This window comes from Microcaecilia unicolor, chromosome 2 (assembly GCF_901765095.1).
Source record: "Microcaecilia unicolor chromosome 2, aMicUni1.1, whole genome shotgun sequence".
In the NCBI taxonomy this organism is placed as follows: Eukaryota; Metazoa; Chordata; class Amphibia; order Gymnophiona; family Siphonopidae; genus Microcaecilia; species Microcaecilia unicolor.
The window spans coordinates 207,583,508-207,609,453 of record NC_044032.1 but is presented as its reverse complement, the minus strand read 5'-3'; the positions used below and the strand labels follow the sequence as shown (position 1 = coordinate 207,609,453).

The following is a 25,946-nucleotide window of genomic DNA, read 5'->3' as shown; positions in this document are numbered from 1 at the left end:
ACTTTCTACAGCCCTTGCTAAAGTCTCCAATGACCTGTTCCTGGCCACATCCAAAGGTCTATATTCTATCCTCATCTTTCTCGATTTATCTGTTGCTTTTGACATTGCTAATCACCACCTACTCCTTGATACACTGTCCTCACTTGGATTTCAGGGTTCTTTCTTGGTTTTCTAAATGGTGTATCCCTGTTATTCTATAACAATGTGTGTAAACACCCCTGGATCCCACACCTAAATTTACATGTGTAAATTCCAATTAAATCTAATTAGTGCCAATAATAGCTTGTTACAAAGCCAATTATTGATGCTAATTAGCTCATTATTCAATTACATTGTGCATGCAAATTGGGCATGTGCCCAAATGTTTGCATGCAATTTTTGGTGACCTTTATAGAATTAGGGGATAAGTTGGAGATAGGCCCATGTTCCTCCCATGCTCTCCCCATGTTTATGTCACCTTGCAGTTATGCTCCAAAGCACTTACACATTTACCTTTTAGAATAGGGAATAGAGCAGTTACTCACTTAAGTATCTATTTTCATGACACTAATGCACACAAGGCATGGATAACTGCAATTTCCAGTTGTAGAATTGCCCTGAAAGAGCAGAACATGGATAACAAAGTAAGGATTAGCAGCTAAGTATATCCATATTTCTACAGCAGCTGGACAATCACAACTACTTGGAATATATCACATGGAAAGAGATTGTCTTATATAATATGTGAAGGCCCATTTTACATAGAATATTGATATCGGAATTCAGATGTCCACATTAGGACATGCTTGGTTCCAGAAGTATTTTACAAAATGCTCTGCTGACCACAGAGCCTTTATAGAATACCTATAAGGAGTGCATGTGTATTTGTCTGAATGTGCAGCAGAAGCAGCCATTTTACAAATACACACATTGAAAAAAATAAACAGTATGAATTCAGAACTTCCAGTGGACATGCTGGCATATCCACCTGGAGGTAGTAATTTCACAATGTCCATGAGTAAGTGACATTGCTTCCATATGTAGCTGTCCCATTTTACAAAACTATGTAAGTGCTGCCAACAAGTAGTGAAGACACAATCTTTATTTTCTTCCTTTTGCAGTTGGAAATAAAAAAATGGGCGATTAAAAGGAATAAATGGTATTGAGCCACACAGATTATTGCAATGGAATATACGCGGGTTGTAAAGTGCAGCTTATGAAAAAACTCCAGACAGCCCAAAACACAGCTGCCAGACTGATATTCAACAAAAAAAAAAGATTTGATAGCGCAAAACCTATTCGATTAAAATTACACTGGCTTCCTATCAAGGACCGCATTACTTTCAAAATTTGCTCTCTGGTCCACAAGATAATCTACGGTGAGGCCCCAGGATATATGATTGATTTAATAGATCTTCCAACTAGAAATAGAATCAGTTCATCACGTACTTATTTGAACCTTCACTATCCAAGCTGTATTGGACTCAGACACAAATCAACCTACGGATCCAATTTTTCATACTTAAGTACGCAAATGTGGACTGCATTACCAAAGAGTGTGAAAACAGTGCACGATCATCAAAACTTCAAGTGAACTTTAAAGACCTACCTGTTTTGCAAGGCCTACCCTATTGATTCTACTTAAAAGCCTCAACTCTACAATGCATCTTTACATACATTGCAATGGACATGTTATTTCTTATTTCCTTGTCCCTTATTGTACCCATTTACCTCTACCTTACCTGACCCTTTCTGTAATTGTATTTGAATAATACCTACCATATTTGGCGTTCACCATTACTGTATTTTGTAAGCCACATTGAGCCTGCTAATAAGTGGGAAAATGCGGGATACAAATGTTACAAAATAAATAAATAAATAACGCCCATGGGGGCTTAGCATCACTGTTCTCTCTAAGCTGAACAGGATTCCTCCAGTTGCATTGTTGCTAGTGGGGGGCACTGCTTCAATATTGTGTTTTCAATAACTAGGGACAGGAAGGTCTGGAGTCCTGCAGAACTTGCCTGTCCCTCGCTATTAAAAATGTGATAGTGAAACAGCACCCCCCCCCCCCCCCCCCCCCCCACTGACAGGACTTTAATTGGAGGACTCCCGCTCAGCTTAGCACTTATTTATTTTTAGCACTAGGCACCTAAATCTGGAATACACATATTATTTTGGTCCACCAAGCCATGTCCAGAACATGTCCATTTTGGATCTGTGCATCCCATGGCATTTACATTCAGAATGTAAATAGTAACATTATAAAATTGGCATTTACACAATTCTCAAAACACTTCCTAAGACTCATAAGTTTGGCTACAAATAGGGGACAAAAGAAGGCACCTAAGTTACTTTTACATGTAGCAATTTTTTGAATCTCAAGCCCTGATGCAAATGTTTCCAAAAGTAAAAGTAATAATTTTTTCACAGGTTATACTGAACTGATGATATAGTGCAACCTTTCTCAATGGAATGGAACTGTGGTATTCCTAACTCTCTTGTTGTGGTTGTTATTTTCTTGGTAAAGTGATGCAAGAAATATCTTGGAAGCAGCCAGTCAAGGAGCCTCCGCTTCAATCATGCTGGTGGCAAACATTCTTGTGAACCTAATGGCTTTTCTGTCAATACTGGCCTTCTTCAACTCCGTTCTGTCCTGGCTGGGTAATATGTTTGACTATCCACAGCTGAGTTTTGAGGTATTTATTGCATTACCACTTTAAGTAATGTGTTTAACATGATTTCTTTAACAAATAAATTTACACAAACTCATTAGGATGTCTTCATGGCCCAGCTTTTTTTCACTTAAATAAAAAATCAGTATGGTAAGAATTTGAAAGAAATGTAATAAATCCAGGTTAAGTCTTAAAGACATACAGCCCCTAATTCTGTAATCCTGAGTGCACATTTTCACAGTAACACAGGTCACCTTTTACAAAGCAGCAGTAAGTTCAATGCGGGCTTACCGCTCATTAAAAAGGAAGTACCGCCGGGCTACTGCAGCAGCCCATTGGTAGTTCCCACCCCCAGCACACGTCATATCCGGTGCTACAAAAATATATATTTAGGCGCAGGTATTTAGACCTGGCTTTAGGGGGCCTAATGGGTGCACCTAAATTTTAGTTGCAACAATTGCACATGAGCATATTCTAAAAACTATGCGTAACTTTAGGCGTAGTTTACAGAATCGCACTAACCATGTGGTTTTACGGCACCAATTTTTAAGGTGCCATATATAGAATTTGGCACCCCCTCCCCACCCACCCACCCACACATGTTTTTTTTTGGGGGGGGGGGGTTGGCCCTGATTTTTTTGTGCCATATATAGAATCTGGTCCTAACTGTGCATCAATTAGGACTTAATGCCCTTTAATAAAAGGATCCTATGTGTGTTACAAGTCTTCTGGTTAAATAAACTTTGTTAATGTTACAGGTCATTTGCTCCTACATCTTTATGCCATTTTCATTCATGATGGGGGTAGACTGGCAAGACAGCTTTATTGTTGGAAAGCTCATTGGTTACAAAACCTTCTTCAATGAATTTGTTGCTTATGAACAACTTGCAGCATTGATCACTAAAAGGAAAGAAATGGGACCTGAATTCATTGACGGCATAAAGCAATATATGTCTGTGAGTAATAGCATTTTTTAATGAAAATATTTGTACTATTATCTGAATTTCTGGTTCTTTTATGATAATCCTTCCCTTGTTTTGTTTGTTCAGTGAACGGACTATGCGGGTCTCTGGATAACATGTTTCTGTTCTAGCCAGTGCAAGTATTAGTGAGCTACGTACCTTTCAAGCGCAGTTCCTGAGCTTAGAATGGAATATAACTTTCCCTCATTAAGCTGGGCCCATTTATTTTTGGAATAATTTTTTATTGTACTTTCCTGAGCTGTGCAGCTGGGATGGCAAACAAACTATTTTAGAGGCTATGCGTGATGGTATCATTTGCAATGTTGTAAGATGAAATGCATGGAATATTTTAAAAGAGTGAAAAGTGTAGTTCAAAATCATGCAGTAGGTGTTGTCAGGTCTGAAAATAGTGTTTATGATGATTGAGCACCAAAATAACTAATTTTGTTTCTAATGTGTTTCTATTAGGTACGTTCAGAGACCATTGCTACCTATGCTCTCTGTGGATTCGCAAATTTTGGCTCTCTAGGAATAGTGATAGGAGGCCTAAGTATGAAATATATCTATTTCTTTTTGATGATTGATGTCTAGTGATTTGCGTAAACCATGTGATTTGTAATGTGCCATTTATTAAAGGGCTGCAAAAAACATCCTCCTGAGAGGTGTGATAATAGTGTGTTCATACCTCCAGACTAAAAATCTATCTGGGGAGACAGACAAAGAGGGAGATTCCAAATATATGATCACAATACACATTTAAATAATTTAATTTCCAGTAATGTCAATATTGAAAACTGAAAGCACAGGCACACTTGATTAGTAGAAGGTCCAGTTACCAGAAATACACTACTGAAATAAATCATCCAATATTACTGTAAAGCCGAAGTGTGAAAATGCCCTTGACTTTTATCAAATGGCAAAACAGTTTCAGTAAAGGACAACGGAAATGATATTTAGGCCATGCAAGACTATGCCATGTGGCGGATAAGTGTAGAGTTCCTGATCCCATCTGATGAGGAAAGCATCTGATGCTAGCCTATTGCGACTAGGACACTTTGTGCAGTATCTTTGACACTTCTTGTTCTGAGAGGACGCAAAGAGGTCTATGTAATCGTGCAATTATGATCTTCAGAGACCATTTGTGTGGCTGTAATTTGCAGCTGAGTGAATCTGCCAGCAAATTTAAATGGCCCAGCAGATAAGTTGCTGTTACAGATGAGCCCATGTTGAAAACCAGATGCCAGAGCTGGATCACTTCTTCACACAAGAGCTGAGATCCCACTCTGGAACTCTTTGTTGGATGATGGGGTAACAGCGGTTAGTGTATCTGGGTTTTAAAAAGGTTTGGACAAATTCCTGGAGAAAAAGTCCATAGTCTGTTATTGAGACAGACATGGGGAAGCAACTGCTTGCCTTTGGATTGGTAGCATGGAATATTGCTGCTAATTGGGTTTCTGCCAGGTAATTGTGAGGGGGACATTCACATGGGAGGAGCATGGAGGCATGGGTGGCGATGCCACATTCACATGCAACTTACAGAATACAGTAACTCTCTTGTGCCCTTGCAGCATATGGATGCCTGTAGTCAGGAGCAGCCCAAGGCAATCTGTCACCTGAGGCAGGGATGAAATGGCGCCCCAGCCCCCCAGCATGATGCCCCCCACTACCAACTCCTTCCTGCCCCCCCCCAGCTGCAGTCTAGTACCTCTCCTCCCTCCCCGAGCCTACCTTCTTTTTTGTTGTTGTTTTCAAAAGTTAGAGGCTGCAGCAATCCCCATACACTGCCCTGTCGCAAGCACCAGCATCTCCTCTGTACTGCAGCCCACCTCTGAGGAAGTTTTGTCAGAGAGGCAGGCCGTAGCACAGAGGAGATGCCGGTGCCGATGGTAGGGCAACATATGGGGATTGCTACCGCTGCTGACTTTTGAAAAATAAAAGGTAGGCTGTGGATGGGAGTTGAGGAAGGAAGGGGGCACTCCATAGTGAGTGCTCTTTGAGGCCCCCGCCTCAGTTGGCCTAATGGTAGGGCCGTCACTGCCCATAGTTGCACCAGGTCTATAACTGGTGTAACTATGGGTACCCAAATGTAAGGCAAGCCAATACTGGGTTATGCTAGCATTCTAGAACGGATTCTGGGAGCCCAATGTTTGTGTAGAATAGACTCTCATCATGCATCCTCAGGGCACCTAAATAGAGATGCCCCATATAGAAATGCCCCCATAGAGGTGGAAAGATATCATGTGAGCCATTGTGTAGAGCAACTGCTCTCACCCCAGTTCTCGGGTCTCATCTGATTTGTAGGATATCCACAATGAATATGCATGAGATAGATTGACATGCACTAGATATGCATATCCATTATGGATAGCCTGAAAATCAGACAGCTGGGTGTCTCCCCAGGACTGAGTTGTGAACCCAGTTGTAGAGAAATACCCGTGACCAATCCTGGGCTTTTGATATACCTCCTCCCGAAACACCGTGATACTGGTAGATTGAGTGTCAACACAAGAAAGATGAATTGGAAATACTACAGTTTACTGTAACAAAAGTTTTTTTTTTAATTATATTTGTACCTGCGCTTTCCCACTCATGGCAGGCTCAATGTGGCGGGCAATGGAGGGTTAAGTGACTTGCCCACAGTCACAAGGAGCTGCCTGTGCCAGGAATTGAACTCAGTTCCTCAGGACCAAAGCCCACCACCCTAACCACTAGGCCACTCCTCCACTCTAGTTGAAAAATAAAGCTAGAAAAAGGCCAAATGTTTCCCTCTAATATACATCAAATTGATGTAGATGGAATACATTACAATTGTCAATGTATGCTTTTCTACTCACTGCTAATTACTAAGGGGAACTGTGCCTATAAGCACAAGCAGCAGACTCCCCCTCACAAGAGAAGACTAAAAATAAGCTCTTTAACTAATAGGCAGTGAAATACATCCCAGGCAGGCAAACAAAGGCAAAACATCATTTTGTACAAGTCACAAAATAAGAAAAACTCCTAACATCTGCTTAGAACAATTTAACATCAACTCTGAATTTAACCCGCTTGGTTTGAGTGCCATGAATCATCATGAGTGCGTCAGATGCTATGGAATTAGTCATATCTCAGTGGTCAGAGATAAGTTACTACATATAACCCCTTCCATTTCCAAAGTAGTGAACAAAATTAATGTGGGCTAAAAATTCTAACATGGTTCCTTGATACTTAAGAGGGGTATTTCGAAAGGATGTCCAACTCATAACGTCCACGGAAGTCCATCTCAAGTATTTTCCAACAGGAAATACGTCAGTGAACAGCCATTTTACTAACTGGAACATCCAGCACATGAACAGCAAAAAAGCAAGGACAAGGACGCCTGTCTGTCAGCATTTTTAGAAGAATGGCCACACAGACACCCCTGTAGAGCAGAGGAGAAGCCTAGTGGTTAGCAGGGGCGTAGCCAGACAACAGATTCTGGGTGGGCCTAGGCAAGAAGTGGGTGGGCAAGTGTTCTTCACCACCACCACTACCACCAAACAAATATCTCAGCTGGCGAGAAAATGCTTCTTTCCACCTTGGCTTACCATGAAAAAGAAGTCTTCAGCTGATAGAGCTTGGGATCTCCACCAGCTACCACTAAACGTATGCTACTGTTGCGTGGACCTGAACCCTAAGTGGGTGGGCCCTGGCCCACCCAGGCCCACCTGTGGCTATGCCACTGGTGGTTAGTGCAGTGGACTTTAAACCAAGGGACCCCAATTCAAATCCCACTTTAACTCTTTTATTTTGAAATTGTGAGTCCTCCAGGAACAGAAAAATACCTACTGTACCTGAACATACACCACTTCAATAGCCTTCAGGCTTGTGGGTGGCTTATATATTTAGGTACAGTAGGTATTTTTCTGTTTCTGGAGGGCTCATAATTAAAAAAAAAAAGAACGAAAAGAAATGATAAAAGAGTTAAAACAGGATTTGAATTTGAGTTCTCTAGTTTAAAATCCACTGTCAGCACTAACCATTAGGCTAGTCCTCAAACATGCTTCCTGAAGTTGTCATAGAGCCTGGCATCCTCTTTCAGTTTTGTTGGATTATTTGTAGTAAATAATTAGCAGATTTTAGTACACACAGCTTCAGCTTTAGAAATGTTAATTTCTTTCTTCATCTCTCTCTCATTCACCCCTGAATAATTCACTGCTGAGTCACTTTAAAGTTGAAGTAACAAAACATCTGTTTACTCACAGTTTGCAGTTAGATTATAATCAGACAGGCTTATATTTACATATTACTATACATTTGTCTTATCAGCTCCTTCCATGTGCTTAGATGGTAATGGATGCTCACACCACCATAGATCCTCTCAGGTTAGGAGAGATCATGAGCTCCATGTGCTCCATGTGCTGCATGTGCTGTGTCTAACCCCCACAGGAAGTTGCATAGCTATGTGACCTCTCTAAGTAATTCACATCAGAGGTCACAGAGTAATCACAGAGAAATAATAGGTGACAGGCAATGCATGTAAAATACAATTACATTCCAACAAACCCCTTCTCATGCATAACTGTCATGCAATTATTTATTCATACAAAGTCCAAGCTTTATACGCAGATTCACAAAATGTTCTCTGTGTAACGGTTTGGTCATGATGTCAGCTGTCATCTCACTGGTGTGACAATAGTGTAGACTGATGACCCCTTCTTTCACCAACTCTCGCACGTTGTGGTATTTCGTTGCGATGTGCTTGGTGCGTGACTGAACCTTGTCATTCTGTGACAGTCGGATGCAGCTCTGATTATCTTCCATTATCTGGATTGGTCTCTTTTCAGCTATTCCGAAATCCAGCAAAAGTTTTTCAATCCACATCAGTTCTCTGCACGCTTCCGATACTGCCACATATTCAGCTTCTGTAGAAGACAAACTCACAATACTTTGTTTATGACTGGCCCATGAAATTTGTACATTTCCATACATAAACACATATCCACTTGTGGATTTATAATCAGAATGATCCCCTGCCCAATCTGAATCACAGTAACATATTAGTTTTGGATTACTATTGGCTGAAATCTTTAATTTACAATCAATGGTACCCTTTAAATACCTTACCATCCTTTTAACTGCAGTCCAATCTGATTTGGTAGGTGAGCTGACCCTTCTGCTCAAAATTCCTACTGCATTTGCTATATCAGCCCTGTATGTGGTAGCTAGATATAAAAGCTTACCTATGGCTGATCTATATTGGATGTTATCTGGTAAAGGTTCTCTTACTGTTTCATCCTTCAGAAAATCAGTGATCATGGGAGTGCTTACAACTTGGGCATCTTGCATACCTAAACTTTCAATAAGCTCATTTATTTTCTGCTTCTGGCTTAGAAGATAAGAACCATCATTTTGTTTCTCAATTTCTATACCAAGATAGTATGACACATTACCCAGTTCTTTTATCTCAACATTCTGGTTTAAACACTTTACAATGTCCTTGTACTCTTGCTCACTTTCGCTTGCAATGAGCAGATCATCAACAAAAGCTAAAATGTATGCATATTGTCCATTTGTGCACCTAGTGTACAAGCATTTATCTGCTTCACCTTGCTTAAATCCTAAATTTGTCAATATTTCATGCAATTTTTCATTCCAACATTTTGCACTTTGCTTTAATCCATAAAGACCTTTGTTTAATTTACACACTAGCTGTCTTTGTTTTGTATTTATGAAACCTGTTGGCTGTTCCATGTACAAGTCTTCAGTTATTTCTCCATGAAGAAACGCTGTTTTCACATCAATGTGGTTGACTTGCATGCCTTTTGAGACTGCAATGCTCAGAAGTGTTCTTATTGTCGTGTGTTTCACTACAGGTGCAAACACTTCATCAAAATCTTCTCCATATTTTTGAAGATATCCCTTTGCCACTAATCTGGCTTTATACCTTTCCACTTTTCCTTGTGCATTCCTTTTTAACTTGAATACCCATTTGCATCCTATAGCTTTCTTGCCAGGAGGTAATTTTGTAAGAATCCAAGTATTATTTTTATCCAATGCATCAATTTCTTCTTGTGCAGCTTTATGCCATTCAGCAGCTTCTTCTGCTGGCATTTTCTCAATCTCATCCCATGTTAAGGGCTCTTGAGCTTCTGCTGACTTTGTTAGGTAAGACAGTCTTGGGGGTGGAACACCTTTGTTTTCCCTGGATGAGCGTCTGACAACAGGTTGGTCTGACCTTTCCGCATCCTCTATATCTGAGAGTTCTTCTCCAATTGATTCCCCTTCTCCAACTGTACTGTCTTCTTCAATGATCCTTTCTGTGTCTGCTTCCTCTGCCTGTTCCTCGTTAGATACAGATGAGTTGCTTTCAGACATCTGCCTTGGTATGGCATTTATATACACTGGCATGTCTATTATGGTTCTAGTTTCATATTCTGGATGATAAGGCTCATCTGGGATAATCCAGCCTTTATCAACCCTTTTGTTTTCATCAAAATATGTAACATGTCTTATGCCAACAATGCCAGTTTTCAGATTCAAAATTCTATATCCTTTGTGACCTGGAGTATAGCCAACTAAAATGCCCCTTTCTGTTGTGGAATCCAGCTTATGCCTTCTTTGCTTTGGTACATGAGCATATGCTGTACTTCCAAATGTTCTTATGTGTGACAGGTTTGGCTTCCTACCATGCCATGTCTCATGTGGTGTGCGCTCAGCGCCTTTAGTTGGCATTCTATTTTGTAGGTACACTGCTGTGAGAATGGCTTCCCCCCATAGTCTTTTAGGGAGATTGCTATCTGACAGCATACATCTGGTCATTTCCACAAGTGACCTAAATTTTCTCTCTGCAACAGAATTTTGCTCTGGTGTATAAGCTACTGTTGTGATATGCTGAATGCCTTCTTGTTCTAGAAATGTGCGCATGCTTTGTGAAATGAACTCACCACCATTGTCGGTCTGAAGAACCTTTGGTTTTCTTTCAAATTTATTGCTCACCATGGCTACGTATTTCTTCAGCATGTCTGTGACTTGACTTTTCTCTTTCAGCAAATAGGCCACACAATATCTAGAGAAATCATCCAAGAATATTAGCACAAATCTGTTATTTCCCAATGATGGGATATTAAACGGTCCACATAAGTCACTGTGTATTAAGTCCAGCACTTTATTACTCCTATTTCCTGTGTATGCAGGAAATGAGGGTCTTACACCTTTTTGAGTAACACAGTCTATGCATTTCTCCATTTTACCAGCATCTGCACTTATCTGAATGCCGGTGGCCAGTTGCTTACTGTAAAGATCCTGGATCACCTTAGAATCACGATGTCCCAGGCGGCGGTGCCAGATTTCCAGACTACATTTACCATCATTCTTCCTTACTTGCGCCATATGTGAGGCTTCACCTGAAATGCTCAGTTTATAAACATCATTATGCATAAAAGCTTCAGCATACACTTCATCATTTTTAGAGATTGTGCACTTACTGTTTTCAAAATGAATCGCAAATCCCTTCTTATCTAATGTAGATACACTAAGCATATTACAAACTGCTTGGGGAATATACAAGACATCACTTACAGGAATTTCTTTAACTTCATTAGACACTTTGCATTTTAAGAATCCAATACCTTTTGCTTGGATCTTAGCAGTCCCTGCGTTTGCAGTTTTAAGAATACCTTCCTCTGGACACATTTCCTGAAAGAAATCCTTACAATTGGTTAAATGGCATGTGCTCCCCGAATCCAAAATCCAAGTACTTTCATTTGAATTATTATTTACCATAGTCAAAGATTTTTCTGCCATTAGAAAGCCCTTGTGTTTATCTTTGTCCTTCATACATTTCCTGGTTTGAAAATTCTTTAGTTCCATTGGCTTAGGTGAGCTAGAGGGAGTGTTTTGTGTTTCCTTACACCATTTAGATACATGTCCCTCCTTTCCACATGAGTAGCAAATCAGCTTGCCCTTGGGTGGAGTTTTCCCATAGCTCCGCCTTCCTCTGTTCTTTGCCAAGAAATTTGTTTCATTTCTCTCTGACTGACTTTGAGAACACATCTCCTCAGAATCATTTATTATGCATTCCTGCCTTAGTTTTGATGTTGTCTGTTCAAAAGATTGCCCTTCAATGGCCTCATTTACAGACCTAAAAACATCAAACTTCTTTGATAGTGAGGTAAAAAGAAATGCTCTTTTCAATGCATCACACATGGGAATTCCAGAAAGTTCTAACTTTTGAAATGAAGACATAAGATGCATAATGTGATCATTACATTTACTTTTATCCCTTAATTTGGTTTCATTCAACTCTGCCAGCCAAATTGGTTGCTGCTTTGCATATGTAGTTGCATACATAGTTCTCAGTTTATATAAAATGTCCTTTGGTGTATCTTTTCCCTCCACTAATATGGCTTGTTTCTCTGAGAGAGCTTCCAAAAGCATGCACTTCACATAATAGTTTGCATTGTCCCATTCAGCCATATTTTCAGCTGTTCTGTCTTGGTCTAAGCATATATCTAATCTTTTTGCTCGAAGGAGACATATGAATCTTAGTTCCCACTGCTGATAATTAAACTCAGTTAATCTAGGCACCTTGAGAGAATAGAACAATGGTGAATTTCTTCCCTCAGCCATTTTCTTAGCCTTCTGTCTGCTGTGTGGGGGGAGAGAGAGACAGACTGAATCTTTCCTTTAAAACTTAAGAGAAAAATGTGGCCTTTTTTTCTGCCTGGTAATATTTCTCTTCTTTTTCAATTCCTGGCCCTGGGCCCATAACCCTTTTGTTGGATTATTTGTAGTAAATAATTAGCAGATTTTAGTACACACAGCTTCAGCTTTAGAAATGTTAATTTCTTTCTTCATCTCTCTCTCATTCACCCCTGAATAATTCACTGCTGAGTCACTTTAAAGTTGAAGTAACAAAACATCTGTTTACTCACAGTTTGCAGTTAGATTATAATCAGACAGGCTTATATTTACATATTACTATACATTTGTCTTATCAGCTCCTTCCATGTGCTTAGATGGTAATGGATGCTCACACCACCATAGATCCTCTCAGGTTAGGAGAGATCATGAGCTCCATGTGCTCCATGTGCTGCATGTGCTGTGTCTAACCCCCACAGGAAGTTGCATAGCTATGTGACCTCTCTAAGTAATTCACATCAGAGGTCACAGAGTAATCACAGAGAAATAATAGGTGACAGGCAATGCATGTAAAATACAATTACATTCCAACAAGTTTCACTTCCAGGGAAGAGGGAGGGAGACAGCAACCACTGGGTTATTAAGTAGCTATCATGCCTTAATCTGGTCAGCTGCTCAATCAGAGCACTTTTTTGTACTCTGGGTATGACTAAAACAGGTCTAACTTAGGGCGTCCTTCTTTTTAGGCTTGGATGTTTCTTCCGATTCAGGAATAGCTGTTGCACATCCTGATTTTGGGCCCTCATTAGTCCTGCCTAAAACACACCCACAACATGCCCCTTCGCTATTTGAACGTATTGCAGAGTTGAACATCCCTTTTCTGCCTTTGCAAAATTGGGATTTGGATCTTTCAAGTACATGGATGTCCTTATGCTTTGAAAATAGGCTCCTAAATATTTCTCAGCTAAGGAGTTGAAGTGATTGCTAGCAAGCTCACAGTTGTGTTTAAAGTGTTTTAGTCTTCACCAAACTGCACTGAATTACTGCCGATTACTGCACTTGTTCTAAACCCTGCAAGCATACAATTAGCTAATTTTATATTTGCATTTTACCTTTGCATTAGTAAAAAGCATATCTGATAAAAAGCACTGTATGTTTTATTTGAACACAAATCTTTCAGAAACATTTTGTATTGTTTAAGAATAACTCATTTTAGAGAAAATGTATCTATTTTATTTATTTTGAGAAAACAACTTAAGCACCTCTGTGAAGTCCAAAACTAAAAAGCTAAAGCACTTAGAGACTCTTTACATGACTCTCCTCACTGCTCATTTCCAAATATCTTCTATAAAGTATCAGTACTCTATGCTGCAATTTGTTTTCACAGCATTCTTATAACAATGATTTACTGCTTATGTCTCCACAGCATCAATGGCTCCAAGTAGAAAAAGTGACATTGCTCGCAGTGCCTTCAGAGCATTGATTGCCGGTACGGTGGCCTGCTTCATGACTGCCTGTATCGCAGGTATGGGAAGTTTTCTTAGTTTAGCCCACAGAGAATTTCTCAGTTATTTTTAGAAAGCAGTTTGTGAACTGAACAAAACAATGTACCACTCAGCAGAGCTTATTTACATATTTCATTCACCCTTTCATCGTATCAGTTTACTACTAGAGTTTGTCAATAGAAATAGAATAAAATAAAACATAGAAAAGAAAATAAGATGATATCTTTTTTATTGGACTAACTTAATACATTTTTTGATTAGCTTTCAAAGGTAGCCATTCTTTGTCAGATCAGAAATAAGCAAATTTTGATAAGTAACAGCATATATAAGTGAAACATCAAAGTATTTCAGTGACAGTCTAAAAGGATGAGGGAGGGGTGGGCTTGGTGGGAAACAGAGAGGGCTGAGAGGGTGGGGGACAGGGAGATATGCATGGTGATCTCCCTGTCCCCCATTCTCTCAGCCCTCTCTGTTTCTCCAAGGGCATACCAAAGTACTGTACCACCCCCACGAAGGTATCCATGAGGTCTCCACAGTCAGTGGAGTACAGGTGGGCCAACAAAAAGGAAATCATCCAGATAATGGATGAGGGTGTCTCTGCAAGGTTTCAATGCCATCACGCAGTGCAAAATGGTACTAAACTGCTCAAAGTACGCACACAACACAGCACAGCCTATCAGCAAGCACTTGTCAAAATAATAGCTACCCTCAAACTGAAAACCCAGCAATGGGAAGAAAGACGGGAGAATCAGCAGCAACTGAATGGCCAATTCTATGTCCACCTTCGCCAGCAAAGCCCCCAGGCCCACACAGAGCACCAGAGGCAGTGCACAATTGAAGGATGTATACCACACTGTGCATAAGGCCAGTGGCATACCATCATTCACCGAGCTCCCCGCTGGATAGAAAAGGATATGTATGGGGCAGAATTTTCCAGGTTCCTTCATTGGAATCACCACCAATGGGGACAATGTGAAGGCTGGGAAAGACTTGGAGGGAAGGGTGCCCACAATCTGCCCCAGGCAGATTTCCACCTGTAGCTTGCTGTGGACAACCTCCATGAACCGCTTTGTGGATGATGCATTGTCGCTAATTGAATCCCTAACAGGGCCATAAAAAGGAATAATGAAACCCTCCTAAAAACCCCACTCTAATTGCCCAGAAGCCTTCCTATCCCTGTAGGGATGAAGCCAAGGAGTCATCACCTCTATCCTTACAGGGGTAGATGCCTGAGTAAATTCTGTTCACTTCCCAGAGGGGGCTGCAGGTGTGACACCCTTCTCGGGGCATTTAAGGGCAGAGTGCCCCTAGCCACACAAGCATGCTGGAACTTAAAGTACAGGAAATGGTATGAGATTAGTTAAAGCACCATTACACATCAGTGGGCCCTCCAGCCGCGCCCACTCTGGACGCAGCAGCTGAATGAAAGGGCCAGTGCTGCTGCATTTCCCTCTTTGCCACCCATGGACAGCAAACTACAGGCTGACTGAGCAGACATGTAGGTTAGCCATAAATGAATATCCTCAGTGCCCCAGGACATATGGAGGTTCTCCTCCATCTTGTTCCAGAAGGCCTCATCATAGTTCAACCAGGTCCACCTGCCAAAGCACTGGTAAGTATCCAGCATCAAATCCAAGTAAATCAGGAGAATCCCAGAATGACCCTGGTGAGCCATCTCCCACACACTGGCCAGTCAGATAAAGGAACGCACCCAGTTGACTATGGTTCTGGGCACCTTCCTCTCCAGAACAGCTATTCCGTCCTGCTTGGCCTTCTTTTTCCCTTTCCTCTTGGTTCTGCCCGCCATCAACTTAAAGATATCTATGCATTTACGCTTCCTAATCTTTCCACGCAGGGAGCGTGATACCTGCTCCTGCAATTCAGTCAAGACCATGCGCACCTCTAGTGCCTCCCATCCCCACCTCCACTGTCCCATCCTGGACTGCCACCCCACCACCCAAAATAGAAGGAGAGAAAGAGGAAGATGATGTTGATAAGGAAGAGCAAGAGTCCCTCCACCTCCTGCCCCTTCATCTTCTTCTATTTTTCGCCGCTCCCAGAGACCCTGCACATGCAGCAACATCATTACCAGCTGATGCGGGTCCTTCATTCATACATCCAGCACCAGAACCAGCAGCATCTGCCAAAGCTGCTGCCCCACACCAGCACTTGTCCCCAGCATTCCGAGATCACCTCTTGTCCCTGGGCTCCCACCGACACAATGCCGCTTGTATGGGCAGATGGGAGTCCAGGAGATACTGAAGATGTAGATGCATCCAAGGTTCCACTCCCAGATGTACTCTGCAAAAAAACAGCTCCAGAGCCACCCATCAGATGAGCCGCCTGCAAATCAGAAACAGAGCCAGCAGTAACCAGCCCACACATACCGGGCAACGGCCCAGGCAGCATGCAAAAGATGCTGCAATCTCCCTCTTGCCACCCAACCAAGGCTGGCCAAGGATAAGGGTGCCAGTATGGCCTACCAGGCCCAAGCACACCCTGCAGTGCATGGGAAATGGCCCCTGCACCCAAATGCTATGCTGCTTACCTAACCCTGGCTGAAAACCCATGCCATGCAACCCAGTCCTTTCCCACTTCTAGTCCATTCCCATAGCAGCACCTGGTGCACTGAGGCCTTAAGAGCCACCAGCTCAATCTTGTTGTTCCAGACCAGGCTGGAACCCTACACCACCAGAGGCAGATCCGGAATACCAACTTGCATCCCAGCCAGCATGCCATGGGCCTGGAGGAGCCTAGCCCCGTGACCCAGTAAACCCCGCAGCAGCCTCTAATCGCCACTGCCCAGGGAACCCCACACCAGAGCCTTGTCCCTCTCCAGTGACCTCACAGCAGAAGTGGATACAACCAGAGGAGGGAAGACAGCAGCGTCCAGCCCATCGCATGTGCACAGCTCCAGGAGACCCTCAGCCGAACCTAAATGAAGTGATCTAATGGTTAATGCAGCGGGCTTTGATCCTGGCAACCTGGGCTCAGTTCCCACTGTAGCTCCTTGTGACCTTGGGCAAGTCACTTAACCCTCCATTGCCCCAGGTATATTAAAACTTAGATTGTGAGCCCTCTAGGGACAGAGAAAGTACCTGCATATAATGTGTACAGCTCTGCATATGTCTAGTAACACTATAGAAATTAGTAATAGTAGTAGTTCCCCACCAGGAACCACCACGAGAGAGACAAACAACCCTGGTAGACCTCCCACATCTGGGACCCCAGTAGCGCCACATTCTAACAAAGACGCCCCCTGGTGAGGCCTGATGACCCCACAGTTGTGAGCAAACTGATTTCCCCCATTCCCCAGAGGATTTCTTTCCTTTTTTGCTTCCCGCGCTTCCACCGCCTCAAGCACCATGGAGGACAGGGCTGTGGCCTTGGAATGATGCAGGGGAAGGGGAGAAGGACCGGTACTGACCTGTCCCCCAGGCTCATCATCAAAGGAATCCTGAACCTCAGTGGAAAAGGTCGCTTACACATGAACTAGCCAAACTCCTGAGACTCCCAACCCCCCCCCCCCCCCACACACACACACACACACACACGCACACACACTTGCCTGCTGCCTAATCCCCTCCCTGCCCCAGTGGCACTGAATATTTCTTGCACCCCCATAACCTAGGAGTCCTCCCCAGTGCTTCCCCCAGCACTGCCTATTACCTGCCCACTTTTTGTTTGGGTAGTCTAAGGGGGTTAAATGCCGCTGAATATCCCCAGTTAGGCGGCGGGTAGCTATTTAAGTGGTCAGGAGCCTCTCCTGCCTGCTTAAATCCATTTGAATATAAGGATTTAGGAAAAACTCATATAGCTTGCAGAATGTTCATAATCTGTTATTGAGACAAACATGGGGGAAGCCACTGCTGTCCTTGGGATCAGTAGCATGAATCTTGCTACTATTTGGGATTCTGCCAGATACTTGTGACCTGGATTGGCCACTGTTGGATCTATCTATCACCCAACAAGCTCCCAGAAAAACTAAACAGGTATACTTCTTAATCAAATCAAGAACACATCCACAGGGAACAATGACCTATATAATATAAGGAGAAGGAAAAAGCCTCAGAACCACAACTTCACTGTGTATCAGAGGTAGGATGTTACCAGGGATAACCTCACAGGCATAAATAACCTTCCTTCATTTAATGTATAAGGTGCTCTGTGTTCTTGATTTGATTAAGAATTATGGACTAGATTCTATATATCACACCTAAATATTCAGCGCCAAAATGAAATTAGCCTAATCGCATTCTATAAAGTACGCCTTAATTTAGGAGTACTATATAGAATAAGCCTAAATTATGGTGCGGTATATAGAATACAGTGAGTGGCCATGACAGTGCCTAACTTTAGGAACGGCCATTTACGCAAAGTAAAACTTGGTGTAAATACCGGCGCCTAAGTTAGGCATAGAGCAGATGTAGTCTCTAACCCTGTGCATAGTTTTCCAGAATGCCCATGACCCACCCATTTCTTGCCCATATCTACGCCCCTTCAGCAACATGCAATAGAATTTACGCGCACCCGAATATGCTTAGCGGGAAGTGCGCTTAAATTCTAATTAATAAATTCTAATTAATGCCAACTAGTGCAGATAATTGTTAACATTCAATTATCAGCACTGATTAGCTTGTTAACTAATTAAGTTATGCGCATTGTTGTAGAATACACTTCAATTCCTGTATGGAAATCTTGGCACAATATATAGAATCTGAGGGTATACCTGTTTAGTTTTTCTGGGAGACTGTTGGTTAATAGACAGGTTGTAGCTATTCTCTCTCTTTTGGCCACTATTGGAAACAGGATACTGGGCTTAGGTTAGATGGACTGGCTATTCTTATGTTCTTTGCTGCCTTCTATAAGCCATTCTTGTAATAAGTTCATACTTCATCCCCTACAACTTTTGTGCTGTTGCTCATTACTGTTTTTATTAGATTATTCTGGAACTAGAATGTCGTGCGAAGGTTGTCTGATGTACCCTACAAAGGACTAGTTTGATGATGGCACAAGTAAAGCAGTAGGTGGTGTTTACAGCCTTAATTTTCTCACTATTGTGTTTAATTTCTAGGAATATTATCCCCGCCCGTTCCAAATGTTTCATGCAACTCTTTATTAGAATCTTCATTCAGAAACAACTCAAGTTTGCCTAAAAATTCTACAGAAATTGTTGACTGCTGCCTGCACTTATTTAACAGGTATTGTTCCATTAATCAATGTTTTCCTTTTGACGCTGTTTTTGGGAGTAATACATTTGGCACAGCAAACTTCATTATCTAGTCTGAATACAGTAAAGTAAAACAAAAGACCTGCCAAGTTCCAAAATCGAAATAACCTGTTTAAAGTGAGGCTACCAGCACAAGAAAAACACCTGTTCTATGACAGGGACACAGAGAGGGAATGCAACAACAGAACCTTGGAAATCTCCAAAAAAAAATTTTTTTTTGTTATGGTTGTCATTTTTTAACTTTCTTATGCTTTTGCCAGGTGATTATATCTTCCACTTGTGGGTATATGGTACACAAAATGCAAGACAGTTTCTCATCCTGCTCAAGAAAATATTCCCATGACTAAACAGTAAGCGTTAGAGGCCAGTTGGGTACCTTATCTTGAGCAAGGTTCTTTACTGCTGTATGGCATATCCACATTTATGGCAATGTTCATTCTTCCTAAATTGCTACAACATCCATGGGTACTTTTTACTCATGGGCTTTGCTCCAGTACATGTGTACTTTCATTCTTAAAATGCCTAAAGAAAAAGTGCCTGAAGCAGGTGCAGCCACAGGTGCCAGCTCTGTGGGCACAGGGAATACTTGAGGAAACTCCTTCACTGTGTCTAGTGTCCATTTTGAGAAGTTGGCTCCCCTAGTGGCACAAATTGTATTTTTTTTCTAATGATTTTCTTTTACCAACCAAAGCAGCACATGTCTCATATTTTTGAAAATCCTAAACTGAGAGTGTCGTTTACTCTCTTTTTATGACACATAAACAATCTTATTTCTACATGTTGTTATTCCCTCATTTTGATGGTGTTACAGCTTTATGTTATAGTGTGACTTATTGGCTGATATACCTATACAGCCGTTCACTGGCTAACCATTTTGCGTGGTCAACTAGACTGACTCGTGAGGCAGGCGCTTGCTGCGCCAAAACGCAGGACTGCATCAAGTCCATTCAGTCTTCTTGATATTTTGGACTTATCAGCATTTGTGTGTATATATATATATATATATATATATATATATATATATATATATATATATATATATATATGTACATATATATGGGGGGTTTTTTTTAGTTTTTTTTTATTATTATTTTTTTTAATCAATAAATTGTTTCCTCTGGTGGAATTGTTTTTCTTTGTTCTTGTATTGTGCTTTGGGGGCAGTCTTCTATTTTTTTCACATAAATTTACAGTGCATGCACTTTTACCAAGAACCTGGGTGGGCAATTTTCAAACAGCCAATTTATAAGAATAAAACCATTTTACCTGTAGAAATTTGCTCTCTTAGGGGGCACCTTTTTTCTCTAAGCTAAGCGGGAGTCATCCAACTGCATTGCTGCCAGTAGGGGGAGGTGCTTCAATATTGTGTTTTTAATCGCTAGGGACATGCATGTTCTCTGTAGTCCTGTAGAGCTTGGCCCTCTCTGCTGAAAATGTGATAGTGAAACAGCACCACCCACTGGCAGAACTGTAGGTGGAAGAATCCCACTCAGCTTAGAGGAAACAGTATTTGGGGGTATTTGTAAATGCTATTTTTCACATTAATGCCCCTATATTCAAGTAAAGGCTTCTTATAAAATTACCCCAAGTGTAAAAGGGAATGCAATGACAAGTGCAGACTTTGATGCAACTCGTGTGTTCAGGGGCTTAGTTGGGCAGAATGCAAGCAGAGTCAACAAGTGCACGTGTTGTTTATAAAATACACCATATACATGTATTTGACATGCACACATTTATATCTACAACTGAGCAGCTGTAAATATATTTGAGTTAATTTCAACTGTGATTTTTGCATGCTGTCATTTTATAAAGATATTCCTCAAATAACACTTCACATTATTTTTTAAAAATTAATATTAGGACCATCATCACAGAGGCTATAGAGCTCATTTACATATTTTATATTTATGCTTAATTAGCTTCTGTAAAAATAATCATCAGTCCGTCTAATACTTTTTCATTATTTTATTGTATTTTTAAAATATTTTCTATGTATTTTTCCTGAAATGTCTACATAGAGTGCAGTGTTTAATTCATTACTAGCCAACTGAAGCATCACTTCACTTATGAACCTGCATATAAAATATGTAAACCACTTTGGGTGTGCCACAGAAAAGTGCTGTATCAAATCCATGACCATTTAATAATTATCCAAAGCACCACAGTACAATTTTCCAGAAAATGTATTTGGATCTTGGTGATATTTGCCATTTTATAAGTGACATATAGTCATTTATATGTATTTGCAAAATAACCAGACAATAGACATCTAGGCCACACGTAGGCAACCTGTTATAAAATTACCCTCATCGTATAACTACCAGCAAACGAAGTGGGCTTTCTCTCATTAAAGAGCTACTACTATGAGCGTAAATCATCTACTCTTAGCAGCATAACTTCCCCTTCATGCTAAGATAGCTCACAGTTCACACAAATCTAAAAAGCCAAATTGCTTATCTGTAACGGAGATTCTCTGTAGACAGCAGGGAAATGTAACCACACTCCATGGTGATGTCATGCTGATGTTTTCTGTGTGCTGGAGCTCTCCATTTGCTCAGAGAGATCTTTTAAAGTTCTCTCAGCCTGTGGAAAAGTTCCCATGCTGCCCCAATTCCCCTCCCCCTTCCAGTCTATTTCAGGGCAAGATGTGCTACAATTCTTTGAGGTACTTCTTAATTGTCTCTTCTATTTTTTTTTTCTTGTGAGTTAGAAGGGAGGGTGAGAGTGACTATTACAGGCAAGTAGCTTCACGTTCTCTGCAGAAATACTCTGTGGTGAGTCCCAAACTAAAGGCCACTGTACTGTGAGATATTAATGTTAGCGGCCTAAATATGGATGGGTGGAGGTGACATGTGTGTTGAAAAATTGTGAGAATTAACATGCAAAAAGATTTCATAACACAACCAGTCTAAAAGCTGTATCCTTGGCAAAAGTCTGGTCCAGACAATAATGGTTAGAAAAAGAATGTGGAGAAGACCCTGTAGCAGTCCTACAAGTGTCATCAAGGGAGACTGTCCTGAGATTTGCTACTGAAACTCTTTTGGAGCGGAGCTGATGTTCCCCAATTTTCCTTGAAGGTTGATTAAGCTTGCTTGAATGTAATAGAACGAAATGTAGTCAAATACTCATGTGGAGAAGATATGTTTGGAAGCTGGCTTGCCTAGATTGTTATGATTATTGCTGACAAAAAGTTGAGAAAACTTTCTGCAGGCTTTCGTTCATTGAAGTTTGTACCGAAGACTTTCTTGCAATCCAGCATACGAAAAGAATCCTCTATTTGTGAAGTATGAGGTTTTGTAAAAAAAAAAAAAAAACTGTGAGAACTTTAGGTTGGGTCAGATGAAAATTGGACAGCACTATGGGCATGAACTTAAGGTCTCAGTACATACTGCTTCAAAGAATTGAAGTTGCCTCTCTACTGGAAAATTGTCAAAAACTAGAGGATGATTTGGCTATAGCTGGGGTAGGAGCCAATTGCTGTTTACATTCTCTCAGTCATGATTTTTGAGGGTATGACTGGGTTGACTGACACTGGGGTTTAAGCATATGGCTAATATTGCCATTGAGGATAAAATTGTTGAAAATATCGGTACTGGTATGGCTTCTTAAACTGCATCTCTTGGCTTCTGTGGTACTGATAATTGTGGTCAGTTGGTTGGGATGATACTTCTTGGACTGTGGAACAGTCATTTTTTTTTTATCTGAGAAATGGCATTCTTGACCTTATATCCAAAGAGATTATTTCTGGAACAAGAAACATCAGCTAGGTATCATTCAGGTCCTCTCTGAGCCCTGACACTCTGAGCCACACAGTTTGTCATGCTGCAGTAGCCATCACCTCACTCTGGAGTAGTGTCATAAGCTTCATGTCGAGATGATAAGATGGTATGTGGATTCTTTCAGGCTAAGAAGTGATTGCACCAGCTGATCTTGGTGTGATAGAAGGGCTTCCAAGACTTTTTCTTTGATTTGTTCATAAATAGAATTCTGGTAATGTAGGATTTGCAGACGGTGTGCGGCTGAGCATCCTGCTTTGATACTTTCCTATGACAACTAATTGTAAGCAATTTTTTGATCATTCCCAGGAGGGACACAGATATTTGCTGTAGAAGTTTTGACTTATTTTAGATCTACCTCCAACAGTACTGACTGGTAAGGAAGTTGCTGGTGGTCATGTCCTGGAGCTGAAAGGGCTCCAGATGTCTCAAGATTGGGGGAGGGGTGGCGATAGAGAGAGGAGTTTTCCATATAGAAATCTGTAGACCTTATAGGATTTAGTGAACTGGCATTCCTACAATTTCTCTTGGGTTGCTTCAGGATTGTAGAATTGAGTGAAAATCCCTCTTATTCCCTGAAATCAGAGCAGAACAGAGGTGCAATACCTTGGATATTTTCTGCAAGAACCTAGGGTAGGAACATTCTTCAGATAACAACTGGTGCTCTGGGTTTGGGAAGATTGATCCTGCTGGCATTAGATCCCATTGATGATCACAAGGTATGCTGTGTATTTAAATAAGGTCCTCATGAGGTGAGAGACAGTGGTCTGGAATCCAGGTACTTTAGGAAGTAGATGGGATTTTGGAACAATGGATTTTGGTCTACCTGAACTGGAGGCAAGGTTATGTTTACTTGAGAGAGTGATTGTGAGAAGGGGCCAGTTTCCTGTACAATGAAAACGTTGTCCCCCACACAATGCTTCAGCAGTTATATGAGTGAAGCAAGAAGGGCAGTAGAAACCTCATTGGGAGGGGGAGCTACAGCAGGATCCACAGACAACAGAGGCACTCCTGCATGTGGAGAGGAGCTTCTCTGCTTCTTTGCTGAAGGATCCTCCTGCCTGGTTTTTCCTGGTTTGCTGTACAGTTTGAGGAGTAGAGTCAGTTCTCCTCCTTTATTGAACATAAGATTCTTGTGAGTCTCTCTTTAATCTACCTGTAACTGGGCAGCCTTATGGGAGGATATTTTCTTTACGTTGATCTCATCAAGGCTTAGGTGGACAGGCACTGACTTTAAAGCTTTAGTGTTCAACTACTTTGATGTTTGCCTTGGCTGATCATTGCTGCCAACTTTTTCAGAGGCAGGGGAGTGTGTGTAGCAGTGGCGTAGCCACAGGAGGGCCTGGGTGGGCCAGGGCCCACCCAACAGTAGCATACGTTTAGTGGTAGCTGGTGGAGATCCCATGCTCTATTAGCTGAAGACTTCCCTTTGATGGTAAGCCAAGGTGGAAAGAAGTGTTTTCTCGCCAGCTGAGATATTTTTTTGGTGATGGTGGTGGTGAAGAACTCTTAGTGCCCACCCACTTCTTGCCTAGGCCCACCCAGAATCTGTTGTCTATCTATGCCTCTGGTGTGTAGAGTTCCAGACCTCAATCTTCAGAGCTGTACAGACACTAACAGCTGCCTGGAAGGGAACTGCTTCTGGCTCTGTGGTGAGGAAAGTTACCATCACCCAACTTTGAGAGAACTGGTCCCAGAGGGGGTTAAGTAGGAGGTATTGCACTCTCGGTTTGTGCAGAATTTATCTCTAAAAGTATCTGTTATTCAGCACTGGGTTTTTTTGTTTCAATTTTGTTTTTGAATATTCCGTGTAGGGAAGAAATGGAGACCATCTGCACCTAGCAGCAAACTGAGAAAACTGGAAGGGAGAAGGGCAGTGTTGCAGCACTAGAATCCCTATGCAGGCTTAGAGAAATAGTTTTGATTTCTCTAAGCCTGCATAAGGAGAGCTCCAGCACATAGGCAATATCAGCATGTCACCATGGAGTGTGCCTGTCCCAGGAATACTTTCCCAAAGTTAGAATATTTGTTACTTTAATTCCAAGTATGGTGTTACAACCATTGACAATATCACATTATTCAACAAAACAGAAAGTACAGTTATTATAGATTTTTTAAGAGTTGCACATTAGTCCTTTTTTTCCCTTAAATTGAAAGCTCTCTGTGCTTCTTCTGATAGTACATGGGATTGTCTATTGTTGTATGCAATAACACTTTTTATTAATAACAGCTCAGAAAAGGAAAAGGTATCTTTACTAAAGGCAGCCTGCGGTACTGAATATTACACCAGAGATGTAGATTGGGTTAAGTTTTTGGGGAATACAATAAAATAATTGAGAATGTTCAACTGAAACAAATAATTAAAAAAACAAGTCTTATCTCTCTGTCTGTTCTTTCTCCAGCACAATTGTAAGCAGTCCAGAGAATTTCACCCTGGCAGAAAACTACAGCGAGAACTTACTGACAGGCTGCTGCCAGTTGTTGGACTCCCCTTGGTTTAACTGCAGTTGGTTCTCTCCATCAACCTTGTGATAGAGAACAATAATTATATAACTCAGATTAAATAACTGTACAACTCAGATTAATCTGCTGCCTGTTGGATTCTTTGAAAGAAAATGAAGAGAAAAAAAAAAAGAACAAGTTCATCTGCCGTGAAGGTGAAACCAGCAGGTATCAGTTTGTTTTTCATGAACAGAACCACTGAGCAGCAGCCATTAAATGTAAATGAGAAAAAGCAGGCAGAACTGCCTAATCAAAGTCCAGGCCAGTGCTCCTGAGCATTCACGTTTGTTCCATATTTCATGGGATACTTCAGACTACAGCAATTTCCCTCACTCCATCATATGCACTTTATGATTTCCTAATTACTGATGGTTCCTCATCTATTGTGTCGTCATTTACTATGCTATGCTACTACCTCTTCCCCCTACACTTGTACTGCACTTCAACGTTTTTATGGCAGTTTAAAATACTTTGGTCGTAGTAATGGAATTTTGTACCAAAAATAAATATGTTGTTTAAATACTTGTATCTCCTTGGTTCGCTGTTCCAATTCATTTTCTTATGACTTTGTTCTTCTCATCTGTCTTTTACTTTAAGGATTCCCTTCTCAGGGTCAATATTTTCTCTCTGCTCTGCAATACCACATTTCTTATCAAGCCCTCTGTTTTTTTTTTCTCTCTTACCTTCTGTCCTGCTATTTCTCGATATCTTGCTTT

At 41.2% G+C, this 25,946-nt stretch overlaps 1 protein-coding gene across 2 annotated transcripts in view; it reads left to right on the top strand.

Moving 5' to 3' along the window:
• SLC28A3 (solute carrier family 28 member 3) overlaps positions 1-25,616 on the top strand; it is a 141,658-nt gene extending 116,042 nt beyond the window's left edge. For both annotated transcript variants that reach the window (XM_030193667.1, XM_030193668.1), the window contains 6 exons: positions 2,510-2,678; positions 3,413-3,610; positions 4,085-4,166; positions 13,644-13,742; positions 18,797-18,923; positions 25,131-25,616. In XM_030193667.1, coding sequence (XP_030049527.1) covers positions 2,510-2,678; positions 3,413-3,610; positions 4,085-4,166; positions 13,644-13,742; positions 18,797-18,923; positions 25,131-25,260 — 805 coding nt within the window. In that variant the 3' untranslated portion in view covers positions 25,261-25,616. The remainder of the gene's footprint in view (positions 1-2,509; positions 2,679-3,412; positions 3,611-4,084; positions 4,167-13,643; positions 13,743-18,796; positions 18,924-25,130) is intronic.
• The last annotated feature ends 330 nt before the right edge of the window (positions 25,617-25,946 follow it).